At 49.3% G+C, this 17,372-nt stretch overlaps 1 protein-coding gene across 6 annotated transcripts; it reads left to right on the top strand.

The window, feature by feature from the left end:
* Nucleotides 1-132: 132 nt before the first annotated feature.
* Nucleotides 133-15,045, top strand: LOC105182796 (phospholipase D3). Of its 6 annotated transcripts, none has more exons than XM_025304908.1 (12): nucleotides 133-279; nucleotides 4,690-5,016; nucleotides 5,145-5,384; nucleotides 7,185-7,306; nucleotides 8,374-8,719; nucleotides 9,446-9,580; nucleotides 9,912-10,103; nucleotides 10,304-10,432; nucleotides 10,530-10,669; nucleotides 10,809-10,974; nucleotides 11,041-11,182; nucleotides 11,385-15,045. In XM_025304908.1, the coding sequence occupies exons 2-12, from the start codon at nucleotides 4,861-4,863 to the stop codon at nucleotides 11,585-11,587; spliced, it is 1,971 nt and encodes a 656-aa protein (XP_025160693.1). In that variant the 5' UTR covers nucleotides 133-279; nucleotides 4,690-4,860; the 3' UTR covers nucleotides 11,588-15,045. The 6 variants fall into 6 exon arrangements, with proteins under 6 accessions (XP_025160693.1, XP_025160694.1, XP_025160695.1 ...); XM_025304906.1 differs by lacking the exon at nucleotides 133-279 and adding an exon at nucleotides 2,280-2,855; XM_025304909.1 differs by lacking the exons at nucleotides 133-279; nucleotides 9,912-10,103 and adding an exon at nucleotides 2,279-2,855.
* Nucleotides 15,046-17,372: the final 2,327 nt, after the last annotated feature.

The raw sequence follows: 17,372 nt of genomic DNA, 5'->3' as shown, positions 1-17,372 counted from the left end.
CGGCTGTATCGACTGTACGTAAAAGCGAACCTCGACGGAAAATGGCGGAATCGGGCTCTTGCGTGCTGCTGCCATCTCGGGGTCGGAGCGCGTAATCATCGTCGTCGCGACGGACGCCGTGTCGCGATTTACGTCGATAGTGCCTGATCGAACGACGGCTCGAAGCCCGGCGCGACGTCTTCGATAAATACGTTTATCTACTAGTGCGCATTTCGTTTGTGGAGGAATGAAACAACCGCGACGTGCCGATAAAATGTGCGCTTCGGCGAGTAAGAGTGGGTACGTACGAGCGTGGACTTTTGCACTCGGTAGGATCGACGCGGCGCGGCGTTCGCAGGTCGATGATGCGCCATGCGCAACGCGTAAAAGCGACACGTGCTCCGCTTTTGCGTGCGCGTCGCCGCGATCCGGGAGATGAGAGAAACATGGAGAGGGACATGGAAAGGAAAAGTCGGGACGCCGGGAAATTCGGCGAAAACGTCTTTCGGAAATAGATCTTTTCTCAAGTTTCATTTTTGAATAAAAGGTAATCTGAGACAGAAGAATAAAAGGTAATCTGAGACTCCGCGCGTTCTCCGTTTGTGACATGCAAATGCAGTCCGGAACACAAAGAAAACGACCATTCCGTTCCCATGATCGGTGAAGTGTACTTATAGACATGTAAAACAACTTAAGTGGCAAAACACGCGTAATTGTCGAATAATCGTCCTTATCGCGCAATTATCAAGCGTAATTATCAAACTATTTTAGCGCATAATTTTCGATGTAATTAGGAATCCGTGAGATACGTTATCATGAGTTACTTAACTTTTTTACAACTCAGCACATTTTTTACAAACACATTTTTTACTCAACACATTCGTGACTGATGGGAAATTTGCTCGAATAATTTCCGCGGGAACAAGTTTCCCCGCTGATTCACTTTGCCCGCCGAGGTACCGAGAATGACTTTGACGGAATGACGAGGCAACCGGCATGGCGGGACGAGTGCTCCGTTTTTAGGACGCGCGACCGCAGAGCGCTCGAGTCGAAGGATAACAATTAAAGGCCGCTCGGGTAAAAGTCTCATCCTACACGATAGTCGATAATCCCGGCTGCAAAGGTCGAGTATACCGGGTGTTTCAGACCACCCGGGTCACCCGATTTTTTCGTTAACGCGACATTTTAGAGAAAAATATTTCAGACGAAAGTTGTAGCGCTTCAAAGCGCTTCTATTTACTGACGCTATGAATTTGACCCTATTTGGGGTAACCTCGAAAGGTCCAGTCAAGATCAACATAAAAATCTTAAATGGATACTCCAATTTTTTATTACATCATCTTTTTCTAGCAATTAATTTGAACCACTTTTGTCTGAAACATTTTTTTATTTACCTAACTTTTTTTGAGATATTTAAGGAAAACTTGATAACTTTTTCAATATTTAACGATCACGATATCTAACTATTCGTCAGAAGAAAAAGTGGTACCAGACTTTTCTGCTCTATTTAGTCTCGAGAATATATTGTTCCAATAGCGCCCTGAATTTGATGATCTTGAAATTTCCAAGAATCAACAAGTTTCCATTTGAGATTTTTATGTTGACTAGACTCTTCTAGGTTATATATCCCAAGATCAAATTCATAGCGTCAGTAAATAGATCCTTTGAAGCCCTGCAACTTTTGTCTGGAACATTTTTCTCCAAAATGTCGCGTTAACGAGAAAATCGAGTGACCCGGGTGGTCTGAAACACCCGGTATACATTCACGTGTACAGTCAGGATATGTGTCTGTCGTCGGGCTCGCGTCTGCAGAGAGCAAGGAGAGTGCGCAAGGCTTCCGCGGGAGCAGCTGAAAGTGTGCGCGAGGAAGAACTCGCCCGCGCGAGTCAGGTTTCACTCTCGCGGGAGTCGAGGCCGAATAATCGGAAAATCGATAGAGTAATAATAAACCCGCGCCTTTCTCGCGCAGCAAACCCGAACGATCGCCGACGACCTCGCGCCTCGTCGAATCCGTTCACCCCCCGCCCCCATCCCTCCGCCCAAGACGCAACACACTCGCCGTCGCCGCTGCGAATCTCTCGTCTTGGAGTCGTCGAGGACGACTCGCGCGAGACAGGCGCCAGAGACCCACGTGCGAGGGGGCTGGCGACCGGGATCCCGACGTGATCGATAACGGGGGTGTGTATCGACGGGATATTTCACTCTCGCTGGATTCGCGCCGACCACCACCACCGCCGCCGCCGCCGCGACCGAGGGGATGCTTCGCGCCCGCGCGCCGCGACCGGACGGGCTCGGCGGGCCGCGTTTCTCTCGCGTAGGTGCGCGACCCACCGCGAGAGACAGGTCGAGTCGAACAGTCGTCGACGGGTCGGCGGAAAAGTGCTCTCCCGATCGTCCATCCTCGCGCGTACGCTCGCTTTCTCAACCCTGATACCCGACACGTGATCCCCCCCCCCCCGCCGCCGCCTCGTCTCGGCGGCTCGTCAACCGTCGGCAACGAAAAGCCGCGCTTGTCTCGTTGAGAGCGACCCTCCTCTCGTCGCTCGATCCCAAAGATAAGGCTTCGCCACGTGGGTCAGATATTACAAGCGAGCTCTTGTATGCGTTGTGTTTAATTGTTTTTTTGTGATATCGCGACTGGTCGGGACGCTTATCTCGAGACGCTCGTTTCGCTTCGCGACAATCGGGACGCGCCAGTTGCGGGGCGTGTGCACGGCGAGATCGCTGTCACCTCGGGGATCCTTATCCCCGTCGGGCGAAGTCGACCCGGGCGGGATGACAGCCGGATAGTGTGCATCGACGTGTCGATAACCGCGCACGTCTTTCCCTCCAAGTGCTTGCGGACTTGTTCCCTCGGATAAGGCGCAACCGCGCACGTGAGTATGCCCGTCGCGATTCGAATCCCAGTTCGAGTTCATCGTCGGCTCTTATGAAAACTCTCTCGTCCTCGCGGCGATAAAAACGGACGCGATCCGATATATCGAACAGCCGCGGGGCGCATTAACATTCCGGCTCGCGACACATCTAGCGCAGCGTGAGTCGCATTGCTCGCGCGATTTTATTCAGAGCAAGAATAACAATTTCGGTTTTTGCTCTTGCTTGTTTTTGTGCCACGTCAGCGACTTTGTCATCGGTTTAATTGCACAGCGGTGCGGAGAGATCGATATATTTGCGTTCTTAAACGCCGTGACGCGTCACGAGGAGGAGAACAAGAATAAAAAACGGCAACGCACACACACACACACACACACGACATCTCCCCCGATGATCTCGATGATAGTTCGCCAACGGGAAGGTTAATCGCGCCCCTTTATCAATCGGGGGGGTGGGGGGAGGGTGTTATCGAGGCCACGAGGACGCTCTTTGCGCAGGTGCCTCGCACGGCATGCGAGACCTTTCGATCGTCCTTTCTGCAAAGAACTTTGTCACAGCCTAATGCTGCGAGTCGAGTCGGTCGTCCCGGCGACGGAGCGCGATCGAATCGGTCTTGATAAACGAGGAGGAAGAAATCGAGAGAGAGAGAGAGAGAGAGAGAGAGAGAGAGATTAAGAGCGAGAGGAAAAGGGAAAGAACGAGGCGCGCGCGCGCGCGCGCGCGGAGCCGCGTGATTGCGCGTTTGAAAACTAATTCGCGAATCTCGCGAGCTATCGATTAACAGCAACGAGCCAGTGCTTTTACAGCGAAGGATAACGCGGACGCGTGTTCGCCGAGGCGGTGCGATCATCCTCTCGTTATCGATCGCGTGTACGCAATATACGGACGATTCGCGACGACGCGAGAACGCGAATTCGATTGCTCAGCCGAAAGAGAGAGAGAGAGAGAGAGAGAGGCAGACGAAAATGGGGTTAAGGCGAATTAAGTGAAACGTCGCTGACGAAAGTGTCGCGATTACGAGAGACGGTTCTTCCGTTTCTTCCACCTGCGCTGACCTTAGGCCGAAATGAAAATTTGCGTGCCGGCGGCACACGCGGGTTTTCCCGTTCGCGAAGCCTCTCACGGGGGTTGACTCTCGTTAATCCTCCCCAGCGCAAGAGGAGAAAGTTTCTCAGCGGGGAATGTTCTCGGATATTTTCCCCTCTCGCGCGAAGGATACCTCTTCCCTCGGCTCCTTTAAGCAGCGGGGGAAAATGCGCGCGCGGTGTCCATAGATGAGTACTTGAAGAGATTAACGCGATAATCGCGCCGCGCTGATTTCCGCTGATTATCTCAATTCAAAGTGGAGTTGTCGAATAAGTGCAATTCGCGAATACGAATGTTTATTAGCTCGGTTTTCAGTCGGCAATTGTTTATGCGTCATAAGCGGATGAATGAATGAATGAACGACGGTGATTCGCGGAATGCGAATAAGGACGAGAACGTGTATTCCTCCGGTGCGCTTCGATGTTGATAAGAATACTTACGCGCAATAGAGATGTACACCCCCTCCTTTCGACCTTCCCTCTTCACCGTTCTAAATTGGCTTCAACTTCATAGACTAGCGAACGACGAAATTAGAACGTCGTTCTACGGTATTATTGTAGCATCGTGGAACTTTGCGGTTAACGCTTATCTCTCTCTTCCTCCCTCTCTCTCTCTCTCTCTCTCTCTCTCCCTCTCTCTCTCTCTCTTTTCCTTCCGCGTGTTTGCATTAAAGTTTAAACGCGGCGGAGTCGATGGCGCACACATGTGCCGCGCGGTCATAAGACGGATGACATTTCTCGCCACTGGCAGATATCGATGAGGACGTCGAGCATGGTGCTGAAGTCGGACAACGGAAACGACGACGTCGACGACGTCGGCCCCCGCATGCAGCGCGCGAGCACGATCGACGAGCAGCAAGGACGACTCGCGACGACTTGGGTGCATTAGAGCGCGGGTGTGTTGTCGGCGGGGGCGATCGAAATGTCGTTTTTCGGGCGGAAAATGGGCGGCGGCGGCGGCGGCGGCGGCGGCGGTGGTGGAGGTGGCGGAGGTGGTGGAGGTACCGAACATACCGGCCGCAACCTGCAAGATGGCCTGTTCCAAATCGCGTCTCAGGCCTGCCATATCCTGGTTCAGGTGAGTCGATCCTCGCGTCGGGACGCTCGAAAGATCGCGGGAAGTATTATTAAATGTACCCGCGAACGAAGTCTCGAATCAAGTCGACCGATCGATAAAGAGAAAATGGCGCGGCATTTTTTGTCGAGGTGAACAACACGCACAACGTCTCCTACGGCGGTAGCAATAATGTGAACAACATCGCGTACTCCAAGTATTCCACCGCCGGCGGCGGCTCCACCGTTACGGCCACTTCATCGTCGACGAAGGGAGCCACCACCGCCAAGGCGTATCCGAAGTACGCGGAGCCGCGCGACAAGGATCAGGATGTAGTGGTGTTGCTGCCGCACCGCAAGAACCGAACGCCGCGGCTCAAGCATAAATTGTCGGTACGTCGGCGCGCTTTGCCCTGCGCTTTGTTGTCTGCAAAGTTCATGGAAAGTTCACGGGCCGCGTCGCGTCAAGGGCGAAGGTGCTCCGCCGAGTTCGCTCCTTCCCCCGCGTTTGCCCGAATCAAAGTATATCGCGTCTCTGAAATTGTTTACGACGAACTGAAATTATTTACTTGAAGAATTTATTTACTTGAAGAAATTATTTACTTGAAGAATTTGGAGCTCGAAATATGCAAAACAAGTGACTCGTTGTTTGTCTGCAAGCTTTATTTATCTTATATTTAGTTACTATTATCTCGTATATTATGCTTCTTGTCATCCTTGATTGATATTTATCTCGTCACTGACCATAATCATTGGACCATTTGCTGACGTTCGCTTGACTACAAATCGCGAAAAGAGAAAGACTGAGAAGCGTGGATTTTGCGATGAAAAATCGACGTTCGCCTCATGCAAATCGCGAAAAGAGAGAAACAGAGAAGCGTGAATTTCGTCATGAGAGATCACTTTGTCCCCTTGAATTTCACGTTCTTTATACGACTCAATATGCAGATGCCGATTTTTTGCGCGTCGACTATACAGTATGTGTAAAGTCCGACCCCACCACCCCTGGATCTCGGAAACGGCTTTAAATATGGAAAAATGTTTCGGACAAAAGTTGTAGGTTATTGAGGGGGACACATGATAAAAATATGGACTTGACCTTGACTGCCTTATCAAGGCATGGTATGATCGATGTTTTTTTAAATGGAACCTTCTATTTTTTATCTTTTTTATCGCATATTCTTATAGCCCTTTCGTCGAGACGTTTTCAAAACACTACCTATTTTTGTTTTTCGCGCAAGCCATTCCCAAGACATGAAGCTTCAAAGTTGACATATGTCGCCGACATTCGTATTACCCAAGGTGTACCGCGTGGAGGTTGCACGGTCGAATTTACGCTTCTTGCGTGTGCGTGCGTGCGTGCGTGCGTGCGTGTGTGTGTGTGTGTGTGTGTGTGTGTGTGTGCCATAGTAGAGACAAGGAGCGTGTTCGTCACTTCCGTAGTATTTTTTAACCCCAACTTTGAAGCTTCATATCTTGGGAATGGCTTGCATAAAGAACAAAAATAGGTAGTGTTCTGAAAATATCACGATAAGGGCTACAAGAATGTGCAATAAAAAATAGGAGGTTCCATTTAAGAAAACATCGATCACATTGACCTGGCCTTGATAAAGTCACTCAAGGTCAAGTTCATATTTTTGTCATGTGTCCCCCTCAATATCCTACAGCTTTTGTCTGAAACATTTTTCCATATTTAAAGCCGTTTCCGAGATCCAAGGATGGAGTCGGACTTTATAGATACCCTGTATATCTCCGGTGAATCACACGATTTCACCGATTTCTGTTCGTTTTGTGTTCGCAACAAAGCGAAACAAAGCGCGCGCGCGCGCGAGCTGTTTAGCATGCTGATGAGATAAAATCCGCGTTTCGCGCATCTTCGCCATTTTAATCGTGCTAGAAATAATCGCAGCACGAGTCATCGCCACGGATCTATCCGGCATTGAATTTCCCCCCTTGTGATCTCAATTTGCAGTCTTATTGTGTACGCGCGATAAGCCACGCACCATATCGCGCTCGTTTCGTCCTCGTAGATTCTCTGAGTCTGTCTCGTTGTCGGCGACTCTTTCACTCTCTCTCTCTCTCTCTCTCTCTCTCTCTCTCTCCCTTTCTCCCCCCCTCGTTTTCTTTCTTCTTCTCATCGCCCACGTCGGATTTTCGCGAAAAACCGTGGCGCGTGACGCACGCTGTTTGCAGACCGTGTCCGAAAACGCACGGCTGGACGTAAACTCGCCGAGCGGCGACGACGACCTGGAATTATGGGACCAGTCGGGATTCATGCTGAGAAGCGACGTGGACGACCCTCTCACGAACGCAAAGTACGTATCTTGGATCGAAGTCACTTGATTAGCAGCGTGTATCTACGATCCACGACGCGGTGGCCAGATTAGCGAACGCTCAAGTTCGACTCTATTAATCACGCGCGGCACCGAGCGGCGATCAAACACGCTGATTGCCACGACGATCGCTAATGATGTAACGTCTCCGTCTCTCAGTGCTTTATGTATAAACTACGTGTGAGAAATTCGATATGTGGCCGAAGAAGACAATGAAACGAGCATCAATGATGATCTCTTCACGCGGCGAGATCCGAATTTATCTTTGACGAGTTGAGATAATTAGTGGAAATCGGCGTGACCGAGTCCGATATATTCCGAGCGTGCTAACGAGAGTGAATTAATCCGTCTGCCGTCCGATTACCCGCACCTGCTTACTTCGCGCAGCCGAATGGGGACTCCCGTTAACTGATCGCTCAATTAACGGAGTTAACAAACCAGCCGGTTAGCTAAGCGAACTAATATCCCGACTCGCACGTCGAAAGGCGCGAGGTAATCTCATCGCGCGATGATAAGCGCGATAATATCTCTCGAGATCCGTGAGAAGCATTCCCACATCCTTGCGGCGAGGATTCTCACGGAAGCACCGTTAAATTGGAAAGACCGCGCGCCCGACCGTTTGACGTACGAAGGACGCCGCGCGTCGCGTACAAGCCAGGATTGTTACTCTTCGGTGCAGCTTCGAAGACCTCTCTTCGCGGCTCCGATATATTCCAAGGATAAAAAGTAAAAAGAAAATAAGAAATGAAAAATCAGGCGATATATCTTTCTCGAAATGTCAAAGTTCGAAGAAACTTGGAAGGTTCGAAGCTTCGAATACGAAGACCTCGACGAATAATTACACAGCTTTGGTACAAACCTAACCCAATAGCGGGATCTTGCAACTGGTTACGCAATCATTACGACAATGACACTGTCGTTGCGCGAGTACAGAGATAATATATGGCAGACAAGACAGGCGCAACGTTGTGCAACGTTGCCGAAAACTGTCGTTATTAGCGTTATTATAGGATCCCGCTAGATCGCGTTATTCCTCCTGTGTGTCGAAGGTGGGGCGCGCAGGGCTGGTGCAGACCCAGTTGCATACCGATCACGATCATCCTGGTCCTGATCGTGCTGGTGGTGCTGCTGCCGCTGTTGGACCACGCGGCGGAGAAGTACGCGCTGAAGGCGGGCGCGTTCGACGACGAGTCCATGTGCATGGATCGTTGCGCGGTGTCCTTGGTGGAGACGATACCGCTGGGCATGAATTACAACGATAACGCGCCGCGGCACGAGAGCATTCACAGCTCTTGGATGGATCTGATCGGGATGGCGCAGGACACGATCGAGATCGCGTCGCTCTACTGGACGATGAGGCGGGAGGACGTGTTTCCCGATGACAGCGCCCAAGAGGCAAGTGGAGAGAGTCCTAGCCGTCCGCACCACGACGAGTTGTCGCGCGATAGCCTCGTGGGACGCGGACTGTTCCCCCCCCCCCACCCGATGATGATGAGGGTGTCCGGATAATTCGCGTCCGTATGACCGCTGATTCTCCGGTCAAACTTGGACCCGGCGGCGGCCCAAGTCGGTTCCGCGGCGAGTGTTATCGTCTTCGGTGAAAAGTGGCCGAGTGGCGGATTGATCGAAACGCGAGGCAACAGCGGCGCGATTCTTTAACTCGATTATTGGTCGATTTACGACACTTTCGTTATTGTCGCGCAGCTTTTGTATACCGTGGAAAAGCTGCGCAACGACAACGAAACTGTCGTCAGGTCGTCAATAATCGAGTCAAAGAATCGCACCACAAGAAGCGCGGCTGTTCGCGGCTCTCCGTTCGCAGGCCAGGTGTCGCCATCGATTGGACTTGACTTTAGCAGAATTAATAATCCGACGCTCGCTATCTAAAGATGCGTTGCGTCTGCGGGCGTTGAGAAATCGCTTCGCGCTTTCTCACGTCCTCGTGACGTCCTCGTCGCGCGGGAGAGATACGGTCGCGCTCGAGTTCCCGCGAGAAAAGCAGCTCCGTTCGTGTGCGAGTGACGCGGGCGCGCGAGTTACAACCGAGTGTCCCCTGTAGGACTGTAGGACCCTGTCCACGTCCTACGTGATATTTGTTTAACAAAAGTCGATACGCCGCAGGGTGAGCAAGTGTTCCAATCGCTCCTAGAGGCTGGAAGGGATAGGCAAATTACGCTGAAAATAGCGCAGAACATCCCCTCGCGCCTGTCGCCGAACACCGACACGCAAATCTTAGCCAGGAAGGCTAACGCGCAGGTAACATGCTCGCGACAGGACACTCGTCGAAAGTCGTTCGACTTTCGACGGGACGGACAGATGGATAGAGTTTGTTTGTCGCGACCGCTCGATCGACGGTGAGATTTTATCCCGGCCTGGAAATCACCGGATAATTCGCCTCTCTGCGCGAGCGAACGAGAGCGTACGATGTATTTGATTACGTATGATTTGATTTCGCGCGATATTAATATAGCAATATGTATGAGATACGCGCGAAGCACGAAGGGAGAGAGAGAGAGAGAGAGAGAGAGAGAGAGAGAATTGGAGAGAAATGTACTTGCGCATGTCTTCTCTCTGCCTCATCACGCAGGTGAGAAGTTTGAATTTCGCTGCCTTGCTGGGCGGCGGGGTGCTCCATACCAAGCTGTGGCTCATCGATCGCACTCACGTATACGTAGGCTCGGCGAATATGGACTGGCGATCCCTCTCGCAAGTGAAGGAGCTCGGCCTGCTGGTTCTCAACTGTTCGTGCTTAGCGAACGATTACGCCAAAATATTCGATGTGAGCATCTCGGCTGTGGGGACGCCATAGAGAGGAAGCCAGAGCCCAGAGAAGTTCTCGTTCTCTCTCTTTCTCTCTCTCTCTCTCTCTCTCTCTCTCTCTCTCTCTCTCTCTCTCTCTCTCTCTCTCTCTCTCGGCTTCCTCTCGCGTCGCGTCGCTCAGCCTCGCGAGGACTCGTTCGTTTCTTCGCTTCTGTGCAGGTATACTGGAAGTTGGGTCAAGACGGTAAAGTGCCTTCCACGTGGCCGGACTCCCTCAGCACAAAGATTAACTTAGATAACCCCATGAATTTTACGTACATGGATAATAAGTACAGGCTGTTCGTCGCGGTTAGTAATCGCCAAGTGATAGCCGAGTGATAGCGCCAAGCGCGGGGCGCGTTCGTTGCTTGATTCGTTGATCCGCGACAAGAAAACGTCATTGCAGAGCTCACCCCCGGCCTTCTCGCCGAGAGGCAGGAGCTACGACCTGGACGCGATCCTGCACTGCATCGCCAAGGCGGAGAAGTTCATCTACATCTCCGTGATGGATTACTTCCCGCTGACCATCTATACTGCACAAGTGAAGTGAGTAGCGCGGGTGAAGTAGTGTGCCTCCGTGACGAAAATTGGAATTATCTATTTCCGTTAGCGAACACTCGCCGCCGGCTCGATTCGCCGGCTCGTCGAGAGCGAGACCAAGCTGAGCGACACCGCGCTTTTGCAGGTACTGGCCTATAATAGACAACGCTCTGCGGGCGGCGGCGATCGAGCGTAAGATAGAGGTGCGCCTCTTGATCTCCTGGTGGAAACACTCGAGACCGTCCGAAACGTATTTCCTGAGGTCGCTGCAGGACCTCACGTCCAGCTACGCGAACGTCAACATCGAGGTGGTGAGTGTGCGCGGCGCGCGCTGACGAGACGAAACGAGATATCTCGCGGACACTCTTGTGTTGCAGAAGCGTTTCATCGTGCCGACGAGCCCGCGCTGGGACAGGATACCGTTCTCCAGGGTGAACCACAACAAGTACATGGTGACCGACGCGGCGGCTTACATCGGCACGAGCAATTGGTCGGGCGATTATTTCATCAACACGGCCGGTGAGTGCCCCGGCGCGGCGCCGATAGAATCGGGCTTTCCACCTGCTGCTGCTGCTGCTGCTGCTGCTGCTGCTTTCCTTCGCCTTCGGCCTGCGGCCGCGCTCGCATGATCGGAAAATTAATTAATCAAGCGCGAGCGATCGTTCCCAATCGCAGCGCAGCCGGGAGAGTGCGCGCTAACACGCAACACGCTTTGTTCCAGGTGTCGGCACCGTGTTCGAAAACGTCGGACGCGGTCAGACGAGGGACAACATAAGGCAGCAGCTGGAGGATATCTTCCGTCGCGATTGGTATTCCAATTACTCTTTCCCGCTGAATATAAGCGAGGCGCGTTTCGAGAACGCGTGGAGCTTGTTGAGGAGCACGTATCATCATTCGTCGCACGAGCCTTACATACACGCGTAATTAATGCGCGAGATCGATCCGCGCGCGCGGCAAGTATATATTCGCAATCAGCGGGGATTCCGCCGCCGCCGCTGCCGCGTTGTCGGAGCGCGAGCGGAAGAAGCCGTTGATTCGTTCGTTTGTTCGTTCCTTCGCGACTCCTTACGCGAGGGATTCCCTCCACCGCGCACGCCCCTGATTGCTACTTTTATAAATATGTTTTGAGCTTCTCTCGCGCGCGCGCGTGCACGCGAGGAGGCAGTGGATCATTATGTATTCCTCGGTTCATGATTATGCATATGTCGCTGTCCACGTGTGACGCTTTTTATGCGTTTATTGCGTTAAGACGTAATACACCAAGCGCGTTTTTAAAAGGTGCCGCTCCTTTTTGCGGCGAATTATTATGAATTAGGCGGATGTTTAAAATCAAGCTGGCCGACGACCAGTAATGCGTGAGAAATCAACGTCGACATCTTTGATAGAAATATTTCCACTTTTAAGGACACTGTTACGTTGCTCGTGATCGTGAGTCGAGTCTCGAAGCGAAGAAATCCAGTCGCGGAAGCGATACCAATCGTGTTTTGTCGCGCGATCTTTTTCTCTGCGCGTATTAACGATCGAGTACGTCTGTTTTGCTCCTTTTTTCCATCTACCGCTTCCTTGAGACCTCCCCCTTTTCGCTTTCCGAAGATCTCCGAAGTATTTTACATCCGTCTCAGAGTCTCTTATAAGAGCACATTATAAATACCGCAGACTGTGAAAAAAGAAAGAAAAAAGAGAAACAACCGTCGGACCGGCGATATCACGCAGTTCTTCCCTCGCGCAATTATTACCCGATCTCCCACACACATCACCGTCTCGCTATCGTCCTCATTATCATCTTTACACCTACCGCTGCGTGTGCAAACAGTGTATTATACCACTCGCGTGCTTAACGGCGTTCCACGCGAAGCGATGAAAAATAACATGTGCCTTAGAGAAAACGTTTTCGCGATGGGATGCGCATGCGGACGCACAGTTCACGACGAGGGCACAGAAAACCGCATCGCCCTACACGTTCGAAGAAAAGGAAAATGTACGCATCGACTTTTCGCGTTCTTCCATGTGTAAGTCTACAATTCTGTCGGCCGTATAACTCGCGCACCACTCGCGTTGAGCCTGTTATGTGCTACAGTTATATCCAAAGGTAGGATTTGACCGATTCCACCAACGATGTGCGGCGAGAGAGAGAGAGAGAGAGAGAGAGAGAGAGAGAGAGAGAGAGAGACGGCTAATACGCACCTGCATGACATATGGCGAAAAAAGGGAGGCAAGAAGAAAGGGAAAAGTAAAAAGGCAAGATGGAAATATCGCGTTGGTGCGCGCGGGTCGTTGATAAGAAGAAAAACAATGACTTTTGCCATCGGCGATGTATCGAAATTTATTCGAAGCGTGCGTTCTTATCGAACTAACGACAGTCGTCGTCATTCTCGATTGTTTTTCTACCCTTTTGTCGTCAAGTATTATATATCATCAATGTATGCCTCCGAAAAAGAGAGGATTTACAAGTATAATACAAAGTCCAGCATGAAAATTCATATTGTACTGCGTTTTGCTTACGTGGAAGCGAGATACTTTGTCCCTTCCCCCATCTTCGCAGGCTCGTTTTCTTCGTTGAGCACACGTCGATGAGAGAGAGCCCGGTGCGCCCGGCGTACGCATAATTAGTCTCGCTCGTACGCTGTTACGCTGCGACGGGACTTGCGTGTGCGCGGCACATCTTTCAGCCGTCTCGAAAGCCGTCAGAGAGAGAGAGAGAGAGAGAGAGAGAGAGGAACCGGTCTAACATATCGGCATTCAACATGGCATCTCGATTTTCGAAATAAAATCCAAGAGATTTTCAATGTACGTCATCGCGTTTCTCAATTCGCCCCTCTCCTTCCCCGTGTTACGACAAAGATGACGACAAAGGCCGACGACGACGGGCCGGGCGCGATGGTCGAGCGACGTTCGAGTTTACGTTGAGGTCCTAATGAATTTCCATCTCGTTCGTTTTAAGTGCTTGCAGTAACGGTAAGCACACGCTTCGGTGATCATTCCCGAGACGTACCGGTGCGCGCAGCTCCGGCCGACTGCATGCGTTGCACACACGTCGGTACGAACGAAGCGAGACAGAGAGAATGGAAGAATGGAAGGAGCGATAATAGATCGTCGAAATTATCGACAGACTCCAGCCGAGGATTATTATCGACAAAAGCTATTGGATCAACCGCTCTTCTCGCGCTTGACGCATGTTGACTTTTACGTATGTGCGGAAAAAACACGGGATAAAAGAGCGGGTATTGAAAATAAACGTAAAGACGCGATCTGTTTCTTGCGTTTCGCTCGACAACAAGACGAGTGCAGATTAAATCACTGGCTGTCGAAATTTTTATCGATTTCTTACACGATATACTGAGAACACCCTATAATGTGCCTATAATGTGTTGAAGAATCGTTAGCCGGCGGTGCGCATGTTGTGCGCGTGAATATATCGGAGAAAACCACCACGCTACTTTGCATACTAAGCGACTAAATAAAACAGCGATAAACAGAAAAGCATCTTGGAATATTACTGCGATCATTGGATACTGGATGTGCGCGAGGATAACATTTGAAATGATGACATGGAACGTGTAGAAACTTTATCCGACCGTACATATCTCGCGGTATCTTGAAAGATATTCCGACAATGGCGCAGGAAGACGATCAAATTTTATTTCAACCTTCGCGAGCAACTTCGCAAGCAATTCGAGAGGGAAAAATAATATTCGGTGGATGTACGTATTGCGAAAAATCGATATCGAGAAACGATGAAACGGAAAGGTGGAAAAACTCCGGGGTTTTTTACTTCGCTCGACATGTTTGACCCGAAAATATAAACAAAAAGATATATCTGTACGCGTATCGTAATCGTTCTTCATGCAAATTAATTGGAATTGTGCTTCACTCGTGCGACATCCTTTAATTAATGCGTGCCCGTCAGTGGTCGCATAAATGCATTAAAAGTGTATTTACATACATCAGGGGAAGCTGTACATTTTGAAAACTCAAGCCATACGCAACAACGTTTAACCTTTCTGTGGATGCACAGTTTTTTATCTTTCTATCAGCGTATTGAATATTCAGATGTGCATTACATATTCGGCATACGGTGTTCTAAAAAAATATTATTGACTTTCAATTTTTTCTACCTTTTTTCAAAGAGCGGTATTGCGCACAGATCGAGAGATGAAAGCCTTGGTTGATTAAAACGGTCGGTCATATCATCGTCATATAAAATTAATCGATCGTCGTGTATATGATTATGAATTATGAATTATTTAATCGATCAGCATGTGTCAATATTTAATTAACCTTTATGGAAAAGACACGTGTTGAGATAAGAGTAGAAATTAGCACGCGTGATTAAGCATGTAAATTCCCTGTTTAGATGGATATTATACAGAACATTATATTAATTAATCGATATTAATTAATCGATATTTTTCTATAAGCTTTTCATACATCTTATTCTTTCTTTCCTCGACGTTCTTGAAGTTGATATTGGAAACATGTATTTCAATCGATCAATTATAAAATCGATACGTACCCCATCTTTCGCCCCTTCCGCGATGCAACATGCTGCTCTCTTAGCTGCTCTATCATGCCATTTATTAGAATCTCATTGATATTGGCATTCGCAAGGACTCGCAATTCCTCCGGATACTCCAAATACTTACAAAATGCGCAACAGCCGATGAAAACCAGTCAACGTTTTTGCTTATTTTGAAATATATAATATAATTACAAACGTAAGAATTATCACTAATATTTAAGATGCAGGATCTTCCAACCTTCCTAAAAACTCCCTACCTGCGTCAGCGTCGAAGAAGCGGTCATCCCCTCTCTTCGGTAATCGTAGCTTGATATTAAACGTCGAATGATCGCAACGGTCAAAACCTCCCGAATCTTCGAAAGAGTCAAATCTCGTACTTTATAAGTGATCGTTTTATAAGTTTTATAAGTTACATTTCGGAGCGCTGAGCGGTCTTTGAAGTAATTAATCGCAACGGCATCGCGTTGCTTCGACCGCATCATATTTACGCGGACGTTAGCATCAAGGTCAGTGCAGCAGAGGCAGCACAGCCAGAGCACTGAGTCGACACATATTTTAAAGGTATGTTAAATCATCTGTTACAATTATACTTGCATTATTTATTCCACTTATCTTTGATTTATATTGGATTCCTCTTTTCTAACGTTATCAATTCGTTTACGTTACAACCGCTATCTTCGCTTTCGCTTGACGCGAGGAACTGCTTCCTCGCGTCAGCTTCCTCTCTCAAGAGTTACAATCGTTTCATCGAGAGAAAGAGAGAGAGATCTCGAATGAAACTAAAAACACGCGACGAAGAAAAGAATTGTGAGTGTAAAGTATACCGTTCCTTTCGCTCGGTCGCATTTGAATCTTTCTTTAAGTTGTAACAATACTTACATTACATATTCCATCTGTGACTCAGCAAATTATATAATGAATAAAATGAATAAAATGAAGTGCGGATTGATTGGACTGGAATGGGCAAAAACATATCAAGAGTGAATTCCTCTTGAATTCAACACGGGGAAAATGGCAGCAATTAATTGTTATTACCAAAGTACCAAAGCGGGTGTGCCATAACATGTGTGCAATATTACGGCATTTCGAGATTCTTCATTCAAGGCTCTTCTTCAAATCTGTCTTACGGATTTAATGTAGAACGAAGCATTTGGCTTGGCACAGTGCGTGAATGCGCGAGATCGAAAAGTCCTGCTGTTGTGTAAATGTTAAGGGGTTTCTCGTGTCGTATCGGGATATTAAACAAAGAACATATTTCTCGGCTCGGCCGTATCTCGGACGAAGAAATGGCACCCAGACAATCTGAGCCCGTCGTTCGGTCACTTGCAGTTGACAGCTCCGGATCAGGATCCTTTTCACATGTTCACGAACGGGACTCTGATCCCCTCTCGTCCACCTCCGGCTCCGTAGACGGCTTAACCTTGTCCGAGTAACCGCGATTATTCGGTCGGAAATTTTATTTGCGAAACGGTATACCGGCGGTAGCTCGCGTGACTTCCCCTTTCTTGTGGGAGGAGGAGGAGGAGGCATCGATCCTCCTCGATTGTCGGCGAATTCCGTGCGATCGTCTGTCCTCGTCGTCCTAAGAAGTTTTTATATTGTCGCGTGCCTTGTTTGACAACGCAGCGTTTAATCAGATTCGACCGATTGAATCGCGCTAATCGTGGCATATCAAATTTTGCTCATCTAACACGGGAAAATGGTTCCGAGACTTTGGGACGTGTTAGGTTTTGCACAGAAAATTGCAGATTTGGATGTTTCAGAGTATTCTATGGTGTCTTTTCTTTCCGTAAGGGTGCGTACACGCGCGCGCAAATTTCTGCCGTCCTTTTTCTCACTCGTGCAAATGCGAGTGCGCGACAATCTGCAATTACACCACAAATAGAACTCCATTCCAGATATAATTATGAATCGTCGATCAAACATCGATCGTCCGAGACCGATTCAACGCGCGACGGCACGAGAATTACATTTGTATTTCAACATGAGTTTCACAACGTAAACGGGCACTCAATAGAAAAAAAACCGTTGCTTCGTAATCCTCAGCAGATCACTTATCTTTTGGAATACCGTATATACGTATATACGCGTTCCAAGACTCGTCAGGGAAAAAATGTTACAATCTCGCCATTATTAAGCACACGGTCGGGCGGAAAATAGCCTCGTCTGCGCGTCAGACATTTCTATCTC

Source organism: Harpegnathos saltator, unplaced genomic scaffold (genome assembly GCF_003227715.2).
Source record: "Harpegnathos saltator strain DR-91 unplaced genomic scaffold, Hsal_v8.6 scaffold657, whole genome shotgun sequence".
Taxonomy (NCBI): domain Eukaryota; kingdom Metazoa; phylum Arthropoda; class Insecta; order Hymenoptera; family Formicidae; genus Harpegnathos; species Harpegnathos saltator.
This window is presented reverse-complemented; position numbering and strand designations above follow the sequence as displayed.

Coding starts and splice junctions, on each gene's coding strand:
- LOC105182796 (XM_025304908.1), top strand. CDS start 4,861: ATGTCGTTTTTCGGGCGGAAAATGGGCGGCGGCGGCGGCGGCGGCGGC. Junction 10,433..10,529: donor AGTACAGGCTGTTCGTCGCG/GTTAGTAATCGC, acceptor ACGTCATTGCAG/AGCTCACCCCCGGCCTTCTC. Junction 11,183..11,384: donor TTATTTCATCAACACGGCCG/GTGAGTGCCCCG, acceptor GCTTTGTTCCAG/GTGTCGGCACCGTGTTCGAA.